Genomic DNA, 19,111 nt, shown 5'->3' on the forward strand with positions numbered 1-19,111 from the left:
CCCTCCTATAACTCTCTCCCTCCTATAACTCTCTCCCTCCTATAACTCTCTCCCTCCTATAACTCTCTCCCTCTAACTCTCTCCCTCTAACTCTCTCCCTCTAACTCTCTCCCTCCTCTAACTCTCTCCCTCCTATAACTCTCTCCCTCCTCTAACTCTCTCCCTCCAACTCTCTCCCTCCTCTAACTCTCTCCCTCCTATAACTCTCTCCCTCCTCTAACTCTCTCCCTCCTCTAACTCTCTCCCTCCTCTAACTCTCTCCCTCCTCTAACTCTCTCCCTCCTCTAACTCTCTCCCTCCTCTAACTCTCTCCCTCTAACTATCTCCCTCTAACTCTCTCCCTCTAACTCTCTCCCTCCTATAACTCTCTCCCTCCTCTAACTCTCTCCCTCTAACTATCTCCCTCTAACTATCTCCCTCTAACTCTCTCCCTCTAACTCTCTCCCTCTAACTCTCTCCCTCTAACTCTCTCCCTCTAACTCTCTCCCTCTAACTCTCTCCCTCTAACTCTCTCCCCTCTAACTCTCTCCCTCCTATAACTCTCTCCCTCTAACTCTCTCCCTCCAACTCTCTCCCTCCAACTCTCTCCCTCCAACTCTCTCCCTCTAACACATGCACTTGGATATTTATTCTTGCATGCACACACACACTGCAGCACACATACTACGCTACACTGTAGTCACACACCACTTGCACACATAGACCTACATAAACCTCTCCAAATACACTACCACAGAGACACCCCTTTCCACAAAGTGTGTGTGTGTTCTCAGTGACAGCCTGTTGCTGACGACATGCTGAAGTATGGGTCTTGGCTTTGGGTAACACACTCACACACACAGAAGGGACGGGAGCAGGTGGGAAACCCGAGGTATGCTCCACGATGTGTATTTATATCCCCACATTCCATGAGCAGAAGAGTGTCACCTCTAAAAGAGCCATGAAACTCCCAGAATAGGTACAGGAACACATGCGCGTGTGAATCGACCTAGTCAACAAGCACCCTATTTTTGGCTTGGGTTAAATACGCATGGCACCCAAAAAAAATGGCAATGGCATTCAAGAGAGCAATGTGCATTGGACACAATGCAATACCTGGGGTTTGGAGTAATGCAATGTCAACTTTGCCCAACAAAATTACACATTATACGACATACAAACACAACAAATGCATTGCATGCCAATGTTTCTTTCTCTAGGGCAGGGGTAATCAAATCCTACCCTAAGAGGTCCGGAGTACTGCTGTTTTTCTGTTCTACCTGATAATTAACTGTACCCACATGGTGTCCCAAGTCTAAATCAGTCCCTGATTAGAGGGGAAGAATAAATATAAAAAAACAGTTGAACTGGCATCGAGGTCCAGATTTGAATGTGAGGGCTGTAGAGCATCGGCCAGGTATTGATACAAGTATTAACAGCACACAGTTGAGCTCGTCAACTGTCACAGCCATACCCTCATACCATAGTAGTTTCACTGTACTGCTATCTCAAAAACCAAAACAATATAACAGCACTCACACACGATCAAATTCAATGATTAAATTATGATTTATGACATAGGCCTTGATCATGTCAAGCCCTCCCCGGCGTGAAATCGTACATACATGCAGTTCACATTTTTGGAACAGACTAGTAAAGACCCACTGGAGCCATGTTGCAATGTGGCCGCTCCTAAATATGGCTATATCAGACACGCAGACCACGCGACGCATAGGAGAGTAACGGACACCAATTCCTCTTAAACTTTGACCACCGGGGAACAGACTAGAACAGACATGATTAACACCCTTCGATCCCCTCCAACTACCATCCCCCGCTCTCTCTCTCTTCACTTGACCTCTTTAATCCTGACCAGTATATGACCCCTTCTCGCCTTCTGACAGTGAACTAAATGGGACTAGTGACATTGTGTGCGGCGAATGCCGGGGATACTTGAATACCTTTGACTAAACACGGCAGGGCTAACATTTTCCCCTGGTGGCACTGGTGCCACTAACTTTTTCAGTTGGTGGCACCAGCCCATGATTTGGTGGCAATCCCCCCAAAAATGTGCACAGCGTCACACAATAGAAACAATTAGAGTAGGCCTAATCATCTTATAAAGTAATTACAATGCTTTATTAAGAAGTGTAATAGACTACTGACATGGTATTCAATAAATACATTTTTACATCTAACATGTCCAAGCAGAAATGCATGAATCACATATATTTTGATATGCAACCTAATCTAGGGTTGTCATGAATTTTGGGTTGACAATTAGGCAATTTTAGTTATATTTTACTGTCATAACAGGGCTACATAAATGTTCAGATGTATTTTGTTCAATTGAGATTAATTTGCCTTAATCTTTATGTGCAATATGATATATATACAGTGGGGAAAAAATGTATTTAGTCAGAAACCAATTGTGCAAGTTCTCCCACTTAAAAAGATGAGAGAGGCCTGTAATTTTCATCATAGGTACACGTCAACTATGACAGACAAATTGAGAAAAAAAAATCCAGAAAATCACATTGTAGGATTTTTAATGAATTTATTTGCAAATTATGGTGGAAAATAAGTATTTGGTCACCTACAAACAAGCAAGATTTCTGGCTCTCACAGACCTGTAACTTCTTCTTTAAGAGGCTCCTCTGTCCTCCACTCGTTACCTGTATTAATGGCACTTGTTTGAACTTGTTATCAGTATAAAAGACACCTGTCCACAACCTCAAACAGTCACACTCCAAACTCCACTATGGCCAAGACCAAAGAGCTGTCAAAGGACACCAGAAACAAAATTGTAGACCTGCACCAGGCTGGGAAGACTGAATCTGCAATAGGTAAGCAGCTTGGTTTGAAGAAATCAACTGTGGGAGCAATTATTAGGAAATGGAAGACATACAAGACCACTGATAATCTCCCTCGATCTGGGGCTCCACGCAAGATCTCACCCCCATGGGGTCAAATTGATCACAAGAATGGTGAGCAAAAATCCCAGAACCACACAGGGGGACCTAGTGAATGACCTGCAGAGAGCTGGGACCAAAGTAACAAAGCCTACCATCAGTAACACACTACGCCGCCAGGGACTCAAATCCTGCAGTGCAAGACGTGTCCCCCCTGCTTAAGCCAGTACATGTCCAGGCCCGTCTGAAGTTTGCTAGAGTGCATTTGGATGATCCAGAAGAGGATTGGGAGAATGTCATATGGTCAGATGAAACCAAAATATAACTTTTTTGGTAAAAACTCAACTCGTCGTGTTTGGAGGACAAAGAATGCTGAGTTGCATCCAAAGAACACCATACCTACTTTGAAGCATGGGGGGTTGAAACATCATGCTTTGGGGCTGTTTTTCTGCAAAGGGACCAGGACGACTGATCCGTGTAAAGGAAAGAATGAATGGGGCCATGTATCGTGAGATTTTGAGTGAAAACCTCCTTCCATCAGCAAGGGCATTGAAGATGAAACGTGGCTGGGTCTTTCAGCATGACAATGATCCCAAACACACCGCCCGGGCAACGAAGGAGTGGCTTCGTAAGAAGCATTTCAAGGTCCTGGAGTGGCCTAGCCAGTCTCCAGATCTCAACCCCATAGAAAATCTTTGGAGGGAGTTGAAAGTCCGTGTTGCCCAGCGACAGCCCCAAAACATCACTGCTCTAGAGGAGATCTGCATGGAGGAATGGGCCAAAATACCAGCAACAGTGTGTGAAAACCTTGTGAAGACTTACAGAAAACGTTTGACCTGTGTCATTGCCAACAAAGGGTATATAACAAAGTATTGACAAAACTTTTGTTATTGACCAAATACTTATTTTCCACCATAATTTGCAAATAAATTCATTAAAAATCCTATAATGTGATTTTCTGGATTTTTTTTTCTCATTTTGTCTTTCATAGTTGACGTGTACCTATGATGAAAATTAAAGGCCTCTCTCATCTTTTTAAGTGGGAGAACTTGCACAATTGGTGGCTGACTAAATATTTTTTTGCCCCACTGTATATATATAGGCCTAATTAAATTGGTGCTAATTCACTACCTGAGGAAGTGGAAAATCAAAAAACATTAGCTAGATCGCTAACTCTAAATACAACACATACTGCTAGTAGCCATGTATAAATTTAACAGTAAATGTAATGTCTTTTTAAAAAATTGCAATGAGGCCTAGTGCACTCTCAATGGCCGATGCGCATTTTCGCGCTCCGTATTTCAAAGCAATATCAAATATCTTGATTGTAAAACAGTGTGCTTTGAGCTTATTGATCGTTGAGAAATAAAGATTATACCTACAGAAAGCTGAGACCATCCTCTCTTTAATATGGACAAGTAGTTGCTTCCAAAGTTGTAATCTTTCCCCGCAATTGCATTTTAAAATGTTGTACAATCACGAGGGGCGCAAGAGGGTGGCGAGAGAGTGTGAGAGGTTCGCTCATTACAGCAGCAGGCCCCAGCGAAACAGGCAGGCACAGTGGCAGGGCAGACACTTTTATTACAGGATTCATAAGGATAATGCAATTTACTGTCTGACAAATCCATGGTTTTATCCACCAAAAAATAGGATGTTTTGACTGAGGTAATCTAACTACCAGGCGTAAAAGAAACGCCTGAAACTATATCCCCTACATACTGGTCTTGACGAGAAGGAAAAAAAAACTGTCGGGGGAGGTTCTCTTCTGCACTGTTCAACCAATCCAGTAAATGTGGAGGAATTAAGATGGAGTGTCGCCATTGTTAATGTCCAAAAGCGGAAGTCACGTCACAGGCTCTCTTTCCATTTCCCCTGAAAACTGGAACATCCGGTTGTTCGGGACTTGGCAGAGGCTATGATTGAGGTGACCAGGTAGAATGTGCAGCTCGCACCAGACCTCTGCCAAACTAGGATCATAGTGTCTACTGTGTAGAACTGGTTTTTGTTAGGCCAACAGGCGTGTGTACATTCGGAAAGTATTCAGACCCCTTCACTTTTTCCACATTTTGTTACGTTACAGCCTTATTCTAAAATGGATTAAATCGTTTTTTCCCCCTTATCAATCTACACACAATATCACATTTACATAACTATTCTGACCCTTTACTCAGTACTTTCAAGCACCTTTGGCAGCGATTACAGCCTTGAGTCTTCTTGGGTATGACGCTACAAGCTTGGCACACCTGTATTTGGGGAGTTTCTCCCATTATTCTCTGCAGATCCTCTCAAGCTCTGTCAGGTTGGATGGGGAGTGTCGCTGCACAGCTATTGTCAGGTTTCTACAGAGATGTTTGATCGGGTTCAAGACCGGGCTCTGAATGGGCCACTCAAGGACATTCAGAGATTTGTCCCGAAGCCACTCCTGCGTTGTATTGGCTGTGTGCTTAGGGTCGTTGACCTGTTGGAAGGTGAACCTTCGCCCAAGTCTGAGGTCCTGAGCGCTATGGAGCAGGTTTTCATCAAGGATCTCTGTACTTTGCTCCGTTCATCTTTCCCTCGATCCTGACTAGTCTCCCAGTCCCTGCCGCTGAAAAACATCCCCACAGCATGATGCTGCCACCACCATGCTTCACTGTAGGGATGGTATTGGCCAGGTGATGAGCAGTGCCTGGTTTCCTCCAGACGTGACGCTTGGCATTAAAGCCAAAGAGTTCAATCTTGGTTTCATCAGACCAGATAATCTTGTTTCTCATGGTCTGAGAGTCCTTTAGGTGCCTTTTGGCAAACTCCAAGCGGGCTTCCGTCTGGCCACTCTACCATAAAGGCCTGATTGGTGGAGTGCTGCAGAGAAGGTTGTCCTTCTGGAAGGTTCTCCCATCTCCACAGAGGAACTCTGGAGCTCTGTCAGAGTGACCATCGGGTTCTTGATCACCTCCCTGACCAAGGCCCTTCTCCCCCGATTGCTCAGTTTGGCCGGGTGGCCAGCTCTAGGAAGAGTCTTGGAGTTTCCAAACTTCTTCCATTTAAGAATGATGGAGGCCATTGTGTTCTTGGGGATCTTCAATGCTGCAGACATTTTTTGGTACCCTTCCCCAGATCTGTGCCTCGACACAATGCTGTCTCGGAGCTCTACGGACAATTCCTTCAACCTTATGGCTTGGGTTCTGCTCTGACATGCACTGTCAACTGTGGGAACTTAGACGTGTGTTTCTTTCCAAATCATGTCCAATCAACTGAATTTACCACAGGTGGACTCCAATCAAGTTGTAGAAACATCTCAAGGATGATCAATGGAAACAGGATGCACCTGAGCTCAATTTCGAGTCTCATAGCAAAGGGTCTGAATACTTATGTAAATAAGGTATTTGTTTTTAATTGTAATACATTAGTAAACATTTCTAAAAACCTGTTTTCGTTTTGTCATTATGGGGTATTGTGTGTAGATTGATGAGGATTTTTATTTATTTAATCCATTTTAGAAATAGGCTGTAACGTAGCAAAATTTTGAAAAAGTGAAGGGGTCTGAATACTTGCACTGTATGCTTTTGTTCCAGCCCAGCACTAATACTATCAGATTCAACTAATCAGGGTGTTGATTGAGGACCATGATAAGTTAGATCAAGTGTGGTATCCATGGGCTGGAACAAACAAATGATTGCACACACACCTAGCCTCCAGGAGCTGATTTTGAGACCAATGATTTGAATTTCAATCCAAACTGTTTGAGAGTGTGTTGCTGTTATACCTCACATCATGACACTATCCATAAACATGCCCCATTTCCATAGGGTAGGTTGCAGTTGACACCTCATGGGCTGAGACTTGGGGCCCTGGCTAAACATATTGGTGTGATGGGTCACAAGACAACTCCAAAAAGCAGTAGGCGAGTCACTCACAGCACAATCAATCGAGAACATGAAGTTTGACCATGATTCTGTACTTTTTATTCATACCCCAAATATTGTCTGCTGAGGTGATATAATTAGCAGCCGCCTAAAGCAACTAACAGTAGTGCATGCATACATCTTTGGATGGGTGGCCCCAGCGTGAATTGAAGCCACAACCCTGACGTTGTATGTGCCATGCTCTACCAACTGAGCCGCAGAAGGGTTACACTTTTAGAGTGTTGCAGACAGAGATTTCAACAAGTGCGTTGCCTACCTCAGCCAGCTGTAGAATTTCAACGGGGATATGGTGGACTTTTGGGGATCCCTCAGGTTCCGGAGTGCGTCTCTTTCCGCTACAACGCTGGGTACTGTGAATGCACCCCATAGATCCTGTGGTTCTCTCTTCTTCTCCTTTTTCAGATTTTATCCACAAGTTAGTTATCCGGTTATCCCAAGGACCTGCTTTCCTTCTCTTACTCCTCAGGCTCCACTCGTCTTTTCAAAAGGGACCCACTCTCCTTTCCTCCTCCTTTTCACTCTGATACAGTGAAGCTAGGTCCTTCCTTTGCTTCTTTGACACCCCAAAACCCCTCTCCCTTTTCTCCCTGTGAGCCCTCTCACACCCCTGTCCAAGCTGATCTTTCTCACTCTCTACTCAGCCAGGAGTGGAACCCTCTCAACCTTAACTCAGTCCACCCCTCTTTCTGTCTCCACACGTCTCTCCCTCTTCTTTCAGCAAGCACAGGGCCCGCTCTCTCGCACCCTTCTGCCGTCTCTCTTGCCGTTTTTGCACTCTTCTTTCTTCGGTCAGCCTGTACACACAAACGTCCACTCTTCCGCACTCCTTTTACTTCAACACCGTTCTCTCTCCCTCGCTAGCTGTTGTCCCTTCCCTCCCAGCATGCACAGACCCTCCACTCTCTCCTCTTACTCTTCTCTGGTTGCCCTCTTTCTCCCCTTTCGGCCTTCAATGAAACACCCTTCTCTCTCTCATTCCCCCTCTCCTCTTACAACCCTCTCACTAGCTGTTCCCCCTCTGTCAGCCTGCTGCACAAACCCTACACTCTTCCCCTCTCATTCCCCCACTCCCTCTCTCTCCCCCTCTCCCCACAGCTGTTTAGGTCAGACTGACTTCAGGCCCTTCCCTTTTTCTTGCTGTGTTCAGCCTCTCTCTCCCTCTTTTCCTCCATCGTTCCCCCTGAGATTAGATGGCGCCGCTCAGTCCGACACCCCTGTCGACCCTCCGGACTCTGCAACTTTGCGTGTGAGGGGAGGGCATACACAGTGCAACGGTTCCATCGTCCTATTTTTCCTCTCCTTCCTTCCCCTCATGTCATGGGGGAGCGACTAGATAGTACCCTGCCCACCCAGCCCCTGCATGGGGAGAGAAGACACACACAGGACATCTGGACTGTGGTTCTCGACACAATTTCATATCTTCTCCCTCCCTCGCTAATACTTCCCTTTAACATAACTCTCAACTGAAAACAATAATAGGCTCTGTTCCTTTAGATCTTTGTAGACCTCCTCGGAGAGCCAGCTGGTATTCCGCCAAACCATCAGGATTAACACCCCACAGCAGAGCAGGAGGTGGGGAACAAACACAGTTAACACACTATCAGCCCCCCCCCCCCCACACACACACACACACTGACTGGCATCTGCTGCAGTAGAGAACTACTCAAACTGTGAGATACACAAACAGACTAGTCTCAAATTAGCCCAATAAACCCCACATACATATACACACACAACCACGCAGGGTATGGAGCAACAAGAGGCTGAAATACAAATTATTGCATCTGACTGCAGGAGAACCCAAAAAACACACACCTCCCCCTCTGGAGTGATGATACACACAACATATTGCCTGTCAGCATTCCTGCGATAAAACATCAACACGCTGATGGCTGTTTTTAGCAGAGGGGTCTGGGATCCCCCTGTCACTGTCGAGACAGGCCAGAGGGAAGGGGACGGGGACACAGCAGGACCCTCCACACCTGCCACCATGAGTCCTGTAACCAGCAGGGGGTGAAAAGTGCTCTCCTCAAGAGAAACATCAAACTGACGTTTATGTTCAGGACCACCCCTGATGGGTAGCCAGCTAATTTTGATACACAACCAGAGGGGTATTCTACGAATCATGTTTAAGGAGTTAGCGAGGTAACTTTGGTCAACACTGAGTTCAACTCAAGATAACCAGTCATACAAATGTGGTTCACTTTTTAGTCAGGTACATTTCTATGGCAACAAATTCTTCAGAACTAACCTGCTCCCGAGCAGGCTAAGTCAGCGCTAACTCCATTAATTCTGAATGAAGTGTCTGACCCGCAAGTTGAGAAAACAAATGAAATCAGATTCCCTCCCTCTTGCAAAGATTGCATCACTATCCCCTTCATTTGAGGAAGACTGATTCAATATTTTATTAATCAAATGTTTTTTTGTTGTTGTTGAAATGTTTAAAATACCTATCACATGATTTAGTAATGACAGAATGCATTTGAAACTTCACACACATAACACAACCCTATTCTCTAGGAGCAGTAGTGTCTGGGATAGAATCTATTGTAGGTTCGCTAAAGGAGAATCTGACACAGGCACAAGGGTTGTTTTAAAAGAAGAAGAAAAAAAACAGCACATTTATTACATAGACTCAAATTCATTAATACACACACAGTATAAAAACACAGTAAAAATGGTCTCAGTCCCAAATTGAAAGTATCAGTGTATCTGTTCAGTTTCTAGACCTACTACCCGGGTAGTGTGCATGTGCACGTTGAAGCTCTTATCTGTACCCAAGATTGATCCAATTAATAAGTGTGAATCCAATTAATTGAAGAAGCAAATACATGCTAGCTCAATGGCTTTTCTCAGTTGCCATGCTACTGTAGTAGAAAACAAGCTACGTAACTCACCAGTTTCCACATGGATTTTGAAAAAAATTAATCTTGAAACACTGTTCTTGACAAACACACCGTCTTGAAACAAAACCATCTTGAAAACTTGAAAAGAAATATCACTCAAAACACTATATAATTAAACTCTGTGGTAAATCTCCCTTGCTAGCTCGTGATGGTATCTGACTGGCGTGGTTTCTATGATCATATACAATACTATAGTGCCCTCTAGGGGAATTACAATGTATTGACTAAGGAAAAACCCAAATTCTACATTGGTGTAAATTGTGTGGGTTAAATATTTTCAGAATCTGCATACGTCCCTTCATGTACTACTCGTCTTAAGTCGTAGGAGTCAACTGGCTTATGTTGGGGGGGATGAGTAAACTCAAGGGCTTGGGAGAAAGCTTCATCTAAACCATTTAGAATAGAATGCATAACTAAGAGTATGGGGTTGCCTAGGGATTTGTAAGTCAGCTCTTCGACAGGATTCATCTCAGCGTGGTCATCTTCTGGAGTAGGATTGACTCTTGCTCAAAGGATTTCATGGACAATGATGATTGTCGGGTAGCTCATCTCTTTCTGAGCAGACTGAGGGTTGTAGTACTCCACCTCTTCATCATTTCCACCTTGTTGTTCCGTCTAATCTTCCTCTTCAGATACTGGACTTTGCTGAGGAGTTGTTAGTTTGGATCTCTGTTCCCGGTCTTGGTCCTCTTCAACTTGAGCAGATGGGGCAAGGAATCCACAGGGCAAGAGAAGATCTCAGTGTAGCTTCCTCTCTGGACAGTCAGAGGTTTCCGGTAGAGGACTGATTTATTCATCCTGCTCCCGCCCACAGCTTTTCATATCACACCCGCTGGCTTTCTGTCCGGCTCCTACGCGCAAAAACTGGTCCCGAACCCAACTGCAGTCCCGCAATGTTATTTTAGGGCGTATGTGATGCAGCTCACTTGCCAGCCACGGTACCGGTACCGAGTCAATGTGTGGGGGTACAGGTTAGTCGAGGTCATTTGTACATGTAGGTAGGGGTAAAGTGACTATGCATAGATAATAAACAGTGAGTAGCAGCAGTGTAAAAACAAAGGGGGAGGGGGTGTCAATGTAAATAGTCCGGGTGGCCATTTCATTAATTGTTCAGCAGTCTTATGGCTTGGGGGTAGAAGCTGTTAAGGAACCTTTTGAACCTAGACTTGGCGCTCCGGTACCGCTTGCCGTGCGGTAGCAGAGAAAACAGTCTATGACTTGGGTGACTGGAGTCTTTGAAAAAATGTTGGGCCTTCCTCTGACACTGCCTAGTATATAGGTCCTGGATGGCATGAAGCTTGGCCCCAGTGATGTACTGGGCCGTAAGCACTACCCTCTGTAGAGCCTTACGGTTGGATGCCGAGCAGTTGCCATACCAGGTGGTGATGCAACCGGTCAGGATGCTCTCGATGATGCAGCTGTAGAACTTTTGGAGGATCTGGGGACCCATGCCAAATCTTTTCAGTCTCCTGAGGGGGAAAATTGTTGTCGTGCCCTCTTCACGGCTGTCTTGGTGTGTAATCATATCTATAGCCATACATAGGCTATAGCCTACTCTATTTAATTGAGACCACATGCGCACCTGATCTCGCACATATGGCAACAACTTGAAGCAGCAAGAATGATGAGAGCGGACACTTGCACTTTCTCTTGAGCTACGTTTTGCATATAGGATATAGCCTATCTTTTAGGAGGACGATTTGCAGGCAGAAACAAATAAATGGGTAATCAATATTTATTGAAAATGAAAAGGTAAAACGTTCGCTCATCATGGTAGCATATGCGCACATCGCAAATCTTTCTTTTCAATGATGATCACATTTTTTTATGCACCTCGACTCACACCTCCACCTCGTTCCATTATCAATATTCATTTAGGAACACTGTAGTCAACTATAGTCTAATCATATTTAATTACATTTCCTTGGAAAGTTAACTGCCACGTGATTCTCCACCCATGCATTGGCTGCCTACATTATTTCATTGAGACCACACATATACTAGGCACACTTGAACTTGCACGCCCAACTAGGAGAGGTAGACTACTTAACTTGAAGCAGCTAATTCTGAAAGTGTGTGAATAATGCGACAAAGATATGCTTTTAATACAATATGTAGGCTAACGCATACAAAGCAGAAATACTACCGTTTCCAAATAATCTGCGGGACAACAAAAATATTTTCATCCCAAAGTTGTCTATCTGACCGACTGCTCCCAACTGCAGCATGAAAAATGCAGACCGCGCCGCAATGATCTCTGTCGGGACCCTCTAGTTTCCGGTGCTACGACGTAGACTGGGTCGTCGCCGATGTGCTTCACCACCTTGTACAAGGTCTGGCTCCATCTGCCATCTATCTTGTGTTTCCCTCGTATTCTGACATTTGATGAAAAACCTGTCTCCTGCCTCAAGGATGGACTCTTACTTTCAGGTCATACCTCTGCTTGTTTCGCTGTGCAGTCTTCTCGCTGTGTTCGATGGCGATCTTGTAGCTCTCTTGGAGACTTTCCCTCAACTTCTTGATGTACTCAGTGTGAATAACTGTCCTTTGACCTTCTGGGCAGAGTCCAAACGGCACGTCGATGGGAAGGCTGTCTTCCGAACACCAACTGGTATGGGGAGTGCCCAGTTGTATCATTCTTGGTGCAGTTGTAGGCATGAACCAAGGGTTGCACAAAGTCACACCACTTCAATTTGTCTTCCTCTTGATGTGTTCCCTGTATTTCAAGGAGTGTGCAATTAAAATGTTCCACGGGATTGCCATTTGGATGGTAGAGCGTAGTTCTTGTCTTCTTTATCCCGAGCAGCTGACAGAGATATTTTATGGAAGTCGCAGCCTTGGAGGCACTCAAGTTGTTCCACAATGTCTTGGCAACAGTCTTAGCTTTCTGGTCTGCTGTAGGAATGGCAACAGCATACTTAGTGAAGTGGTCGGTGATGACCAAGATGTTCTTCGTGCATCTGCCATCAGGTTCTAGGGAGAGGTAGTCCATGCACACAAGCTCAAGAGGTCGACTGGTCTTGATGTTTACGAGAGGAGCGTTCTTCTCTGCCTTTGCCTTCTGTCTGATGAATATTTCACAGGTCTTGATCTTGTTGTCGACATCCATGGACATCCTCAGCCAATAGAATCTTGTGTGGACGAGATCCATTGTCCTGTTGATTCCCATGTGACCAACTGCATTGTTGAGACCTTCGAGAGCCATTTTTCTGTACTTCTTTGGGAGAATGAGATAGTAGAATGCTTCCCCTCTGTTGATCAGTTTCCTGTAATGACTCCATTGTTGAGTACGAGCTGATCCATGATTGAGCATGAGCTGTACTGCTTTTTCTTCCTGCTGCCTAACGCGATAGGACAGACATTTCCCAGTGGTGACTATGGTAATCACTCTGCTGATGGTGGGATCATTCCTCTGCTCTGCAGCCCAATCTTGCGGTGACATCTTGGGAAGAGTGCTTGAACCAGGGAGTAGATTAGCGTGGAAGAACTCAGCTGGTATGGCACCCACATCCATGGCGAGGCACTGGACAGCGACAGGTGAGTCAGTACTGCCATCTTCTGCGCTTTAAGATCTGTAGAGTTTGTCTCTCTGAACCACAGCTTTCACAGCTTCTCTTGGGAACAGAGTTCACTGTCTTCCTTCATGAATCGCACAATGAACTGCTGGACTCTGTAGTCTTCAGCTTTGGAGCGGAGGTCAGTCTCGGCTTGGTCGTGTGGACGTCTGGACAGACCGTCTGCATCTTGATTCCTCTTGCCAGCTCTCTACTAGATGTTGAAGTTGGACTGATCGGCAAGCCACCGTTGTCCCACAGCGTCAAGCTTGGCAGACGTTAGCACATCAGTGGGTTGTTGTCAGTAATGACGGTAAATTCAGCTCCGTAGGGGTAGTCAAATTAATTGTCAGTGACAGCCCACTTGAGAGCTAGAAACTCAAGCTTGTGAGTGGGGTATCTTCTCTCAGTTTGACAGCTCTCAGCTGGCATAAGCGACGACTCATTCGTCCCTGTTGTTCTTGGTACAGAGCTGCGCCGAGTCCAAGCAAACTGCCATCAGTGTTGAAGATGTAGGGTTGCTTGGGGTTTGCAAACCCTTGGAATGGAACAGTGGTCAGATTCTCAATGAGTGATCTGAATGCACTTTCACATGTTTCAGTCCACTTCTCATTGAATGGTTTCTTAAAATCTGTGCTGGAGAAGGACTTGGGACCTTTTGTTTTCCTCTATGGTGGGAGATAACCAGCAGTCAGGTTGTTCAGAGGCTTTGTGAATTTGGAGTAATCCTTGACAAACCTGTAGTATACAGTGAAGCCTAGGAAGGATTTCAGCTGTTGTTTAGCCTTGACACATGGTCAGACCAGTGATCTTGTCAGGGTCGGTTTCCATTCCCGGAAACGATATGGCCCAAGTATCAGACTGACTTCCTGAAGAAGTGGCACTTTTCAGGTGACAGCTTGAGACCGAACTCACTCTCAGCCTGTTCATGACACGCATCAGCCGTTCTTCATGTTCTTTGAGCATGTCTGAGAACACAATGAGGTTGTCAAGGAACACAAGGACTTCGTTCAGGTTCACGCTGCCCATATATACACTGAACAACAATATAAACACAACATGCAACAATTAACAATTTTACTGAGATACAGTTCATATAAGGAAATCCGTCAATTGAAATAAATAAATTAGGCCCTATTCTATGGATTTCACATGACTGGGCAGGGGCGTAGCCATTGGTGGAGATAGGCTTACCCACTTGGGAGCCAGGCCCAGCCAATCAGAATGAGTTTTTCCCCACAAAAGGGCTTTATTATAGACAGAAATACGGTTTCATCAGCTGTCCGGGGGGCTGGTCTCAGACGATCCCGCAGGTGAAGAAGCCGGATGTGGAGGTCCTGGGCTGGCGTGGTTACACGTGGTTTGCGGTTGTGAGGCCGGTTGGACGTACTACCAAATTCTCTAAAATTATGTTTGAGGTGGCTTATGGTAATGAAATGAACATAAAATTATCTGGCAACAGCTCTGGTGGACATTCCTGCAGTCAGCATGCCAATTGCATGATCCCTCAAAACATGAGACATCTGTGGCATTGTGGTGTGACAAAACAGCACATTTTAGAGTGGTCTTTTATTGTCCCCAGCACAAGGTGCACCTGTGTAATGATCATGCAGTTATCTTGGCAAAGGAGAAACGCTCAATAACAGGGATGTAAACTAATTTGTACATACAATTAGAGAGAAATAAGCTTTTTGTGCATGTGGAAAATGTCTGGGATATTTTATTTCAGCTCATGAAGCATGGGACCAACACTTTACATTGCGTTTATTGCGTTTATATTTATTTTCAGTATACTTCTCCATGACATGCTGAAAAGTGCTGGGTGCATTGGTGACTCCTTTTGGCATCTGGTTGAACCCCAGAATCGCATGGATGTGACAAAAGCAGTCTTCTGTTTGTCTTCCTCCTCCATTTCAACTTGATAGTATCCCGACTGCAAGTCCATGACAGAGAATCACTTCGAGCCTTTTAGAAATGATAAGGTTTCCTCTATGTTTGGTAAGGTTTATACGTCTGATGGTCTGGTTGTTCAACCTGTAGTCGATGCATAGCCGGATGGCACCCCTCTTCTTCACAAAGACTATCGCTAAGACGAAGGGACTGTCAGACTCTTGAATGATGTTGGCGTCACAGAGCTCTTTCAGGTGAAGTCGTACAGCTTGGTAGTCAGATGGATGGATCTGGCTCTCTGCTTGAAAGGAGTAGGATCAGAGAGACCAATGCGGTGCTTGACTGCAGTTGTGTGACCATAGTCAAGGTCACTCATGGAAAACACTTCAAGGATGGAGCTCAGCTTGCTTGTCGAAAGTAATGGTGTTTTCAGGGCCTGTCAGACTCAGTGTTGCACTCAGCAGTGGGGATGGGAGAGTGTGACACTGTTCTTGAACTTTGCTTCTGGATGTTGGCAGTGAGGGGAGCGACGAGGGGATGGAGAGTTCTGCAATGTTGCGGTTTGCTGGCACTGTGATGTCATGAGCAGTCTCGTTCTTGAGTAGGATTGGTACTTTAAACAATTACGTTCTTGGACTTGACAGGATGTAGCTACAGAAGAGCAGACCACCTGGTACACTGGCATGAGTGGGATGCTCCACCAGCAGTGGGACTCCAGCAGCAGTGGGTACTTTTCTTGTGTAGCCATTCAACACCATCTTCTGTGCTGCTGGAACAGTGACACCCTTCTTGCATTGCAACTTGACTTTCTCCACTTTGCTAGGAGCTCTGCTGTCTTTGTCGGCTGTACATGCCTTGTACAGGATGTTGAGGATGACTAGGGCTAGTGTTCACAGTCTCGTTTTTTCCAGCGATGTTCTCGGGAAAGAGGACGTTGACCTCGACGAAGCCTAGGTAGGGCACAGCTTGACCTCCAGCACCTTCAACCTCTGATGTTATTCAGGGGGGGAATAGGCAGGGATGGAAGGTATTCATCATGGAAGAACTTAGAGATTGTTGTCACTTGTAAGCCTGAGTCGAGATGGGAATTGCACTGGTTTCCTTCGATGATGACGACAGCAGTGCATCTTGGTCCTACTAAGCCTGGTTCTAACAGTAGACCTATAAGCTTGCAGCCAGCTTTTACCAAACTGTTGGAAAAAATTGTGTTTGACCAAGTACAATGCTATTTCTCTGTAAACAAATTAACAACATACTTTCAACATGCTTATAGGGAAGGGCGCTCAACATGTACTGCACTAACACAAATGACTGATGATTGGTTGAAAGAAATTGATAATAAGAAGATTGTGGGAGCTGTACTGTTAGATTTCAGTGCAGCCTTTGATATTATTAACCATAACCTGTTGTTGAAAAAAAACGTATGTGTTATGGCTTTTCAACCTCTGCCATATCGTGGATTCAGAGCTATCTATGTAATAGAACTCAAAGAGTTTTCTTTAATGGAAGCTTCTCTAAATGTCAAACATGTAAAGTGTGGTGTACCACAGGGCAGCTCTCTAGGCCCTCTACTCTTTTCTATTTTTACCAAAAGTATGTGTGATCATGTATGCTGATGATTCAGCCATATACCATCAGCAACCACAGCTAAAGAAGTCACCGAAACCCTTAACAAAGAGTTGCTGTCTGTTTTGGAATGTGTGGCCACTAATAAACTGGTCCTGAACATCTCTAAAACTAAGAGCATTGTATTTGGTACAAATCATTCCCTAAGTTCTAGACCTCAGCTGAATCTGGTGATGAATGGTGTGGCTCTTGAACAAGTTGAGGAGACTAAATTACTTGCCGTTACCTTAGATTGTAAACGATCATGGTCAAAACATATAGATTCAATGGTTGTAAAGATGGGGAGAGGTTTGTCCGTAATAAAGAGATGCTCTGCTTTTTTGACACCACACTCCAAAAAGCAAGTTCTGCAGGCTCTAGTTTTGTCTAATCTGATTATTGTCCAGTCGTGTGGTCCAGTGCTGCAAGGAAAGACCTAGTTAACCTGCAGCTGGCCCAAAACAGAGCGGTACGTCTTGCTCTTCATTGTAATCAGAGGGCTGATATAAATACTATGCATGCCAGTCTCTCTTGGCTAAGAGTTGAGGAGAGACTGACTGCATCACTTCTTTTTATAAGAAACATTGTGTTGAAAATCCCAAATTGTTTGCATAGTCAACTTACAGACAGCTCTGACACACACACTTACCCCACCAGACATGCCACCAGGGGTCTTTTCACAGTCCCCAAATCCAGAACAAATTCAAGAAAGCCTACAGTATTATATAGAGCCATTATTGCATGGAACTCCGTTCCATCTCATATTGCTCAAATAAACAGCAAACCTGGTTTCAAAAAACAGATAAAGCAACACCTCCGCTTCCACTTCGTCTTGGGACTTTCGTCAGTGTTGTCGGCCTCAGTATGTCCCTCTACGAAAACCTTGTCCCGTTTAAAGCTTAGCTCGTAGCTCCTTGTACATCTCAACAATAGCAGCATGGTTGACGGGGTTGTCACGTCTTGGCTACTTGAAGCAGAACCATGCTTTTGGCTGGGGCATTATGTGGTGTGCCTCAGTCTCTGCTCTTGGCTTTTGTGCTGATCTACGGATGAAGACTGAGCTGGAATGTGACGCTAACTGAAGCTGGTAAGCTTTAGAAAACCCTGAATAGATCTAGCTGTCTTCATAGGATGCCCCTCAGAAATAATACATTTTCTGGTTAATAAAAAAAATAAGCTAAACTTAGATGTGTTTTTCGTTTGTTGAATCAATTAGACCATGCCCATTTCAACCTTATCTTTCTAAAAAATAAGTTATATCCAAATATTTAGGCACGTTAGCTGGTCCTGCTTTGTAGTATACACCTCTGGGGTGAAACATTTACAATGTTTGAGATGGAAATATAGTCAACACAATTCCCTACATTCTGCATGACAATCATATCTGTTCTACATAATTAATTCCTATCGTTTTAACTGTAGCACAATGTAAACTGTGACATCTGATTATTGTTGATTAATGACAATGTCGTAGCGCAGTTTTGCGGCCCTTCACAAGGTCCGAGCAAAGGGCCACCCAACCCCCAAAAATTATAAATAAATCTATCTTTAAACAAATGTTGTGCCATGGGGCAGTTTTAAAGCTAATGTCAAGCTATTTTATACATTTTGCCATGAAGCTGAGAGAAAATGTTGCCGTTTTAGAGTTCAGGGATTCTTGATAGACAACCTCAACTTTTTCCCCCAATAATACTTGTCTTAAAATTAACAACATTTGAAATATATATTTTAGATAGATAGACCAAAGTATCAGCAATCACACCATGTAAAGGAATATCCTAATTTGTTTTCCATAAAACGCATTTCATTTTTACAATTGTCCAACAACTGTTTAAAAGGCCTTGATTGTTTAATTCTAACATTAGGTTATTCAAATATGTAATACAAATCTCCAAATGTATTTTTCTTTTGGTTTTATAGCACTAATGCTCCAAGGCTAATTTCGTTAGTATTTTGGCATGTTTTTCTAGATTTAGAACATTAAATATTTATAAAGCAAACATAATCCCCTAGCACAGCAAATACTTAAATTATTTAAGAGTATGTTGCAGAACAGTGTTTACAATATTTTTTCAGAATAGTGACCCCCCCCAAAAAAAAAAGATCTTAAGGGGGTTAGCAATCAGTGACGGAGTTGACAGATATGGAACAGACATTTTTTCCTCAAAAAATAAAAGTTCAATACAAACAATTATTAATTTGAAAATAATAAAAACTCCATTCTATCAGATCTTTCAGCACTCTGACGGAGTTGACAAAAACTCTGACAGAGTTAATGTTTTACAGAGTTGACACATTTCTTGATTCAAGTTGTATACACAGTAGCAATGTTGTTTTTCCTCAGTTACTTTACGACTAAA

At 44.1% G+C, this 19,111-nt stretch overlaps 1 protein-coding gene across 2 annotated transcripts in view; it reads right to left on the reverse strand.

Annotated features, from left to right (window-relative positions):
- Positions 1-7,829, reverse strand: part of LOC121575538 (tensin-2-like) — an 82,702-nt gene extending 74,873 nt beyond the window's left edge. For both annotated transcript variants that reach the window (XM_045223077.1, XM_041888700.2), the window contains exon 1: positions 7,053-7,829. In XM_045223077.1, coding sequence (XP_045079012.1) covers positions 7,053-7,163 — 111 coding nt within the window. In that variant the 5' untranslated portion in view covers positions 7,164-7,829. The remainder of the gene's footprint in view (positions 1-7,052) is intronic.
- Between the last annotated feature and the right edge of the window lie 11,282 nt (positions 7,830-19,111).

This window comes from Coregonus clupeaformis, chromosome 10, assembly GCF_020615455.1.
Source record: "Coregonus clupeaformis isolate EN_2021a chromosome 10, ASM2061545v1, whole genome shotgun sequence".
Lineage (NCBI taxonomy): Eukaryota > Metazoa > Chordata > Actinopteri > Salmoniformes > Salmonidae > Coregonus > Coregonus clupeaformis.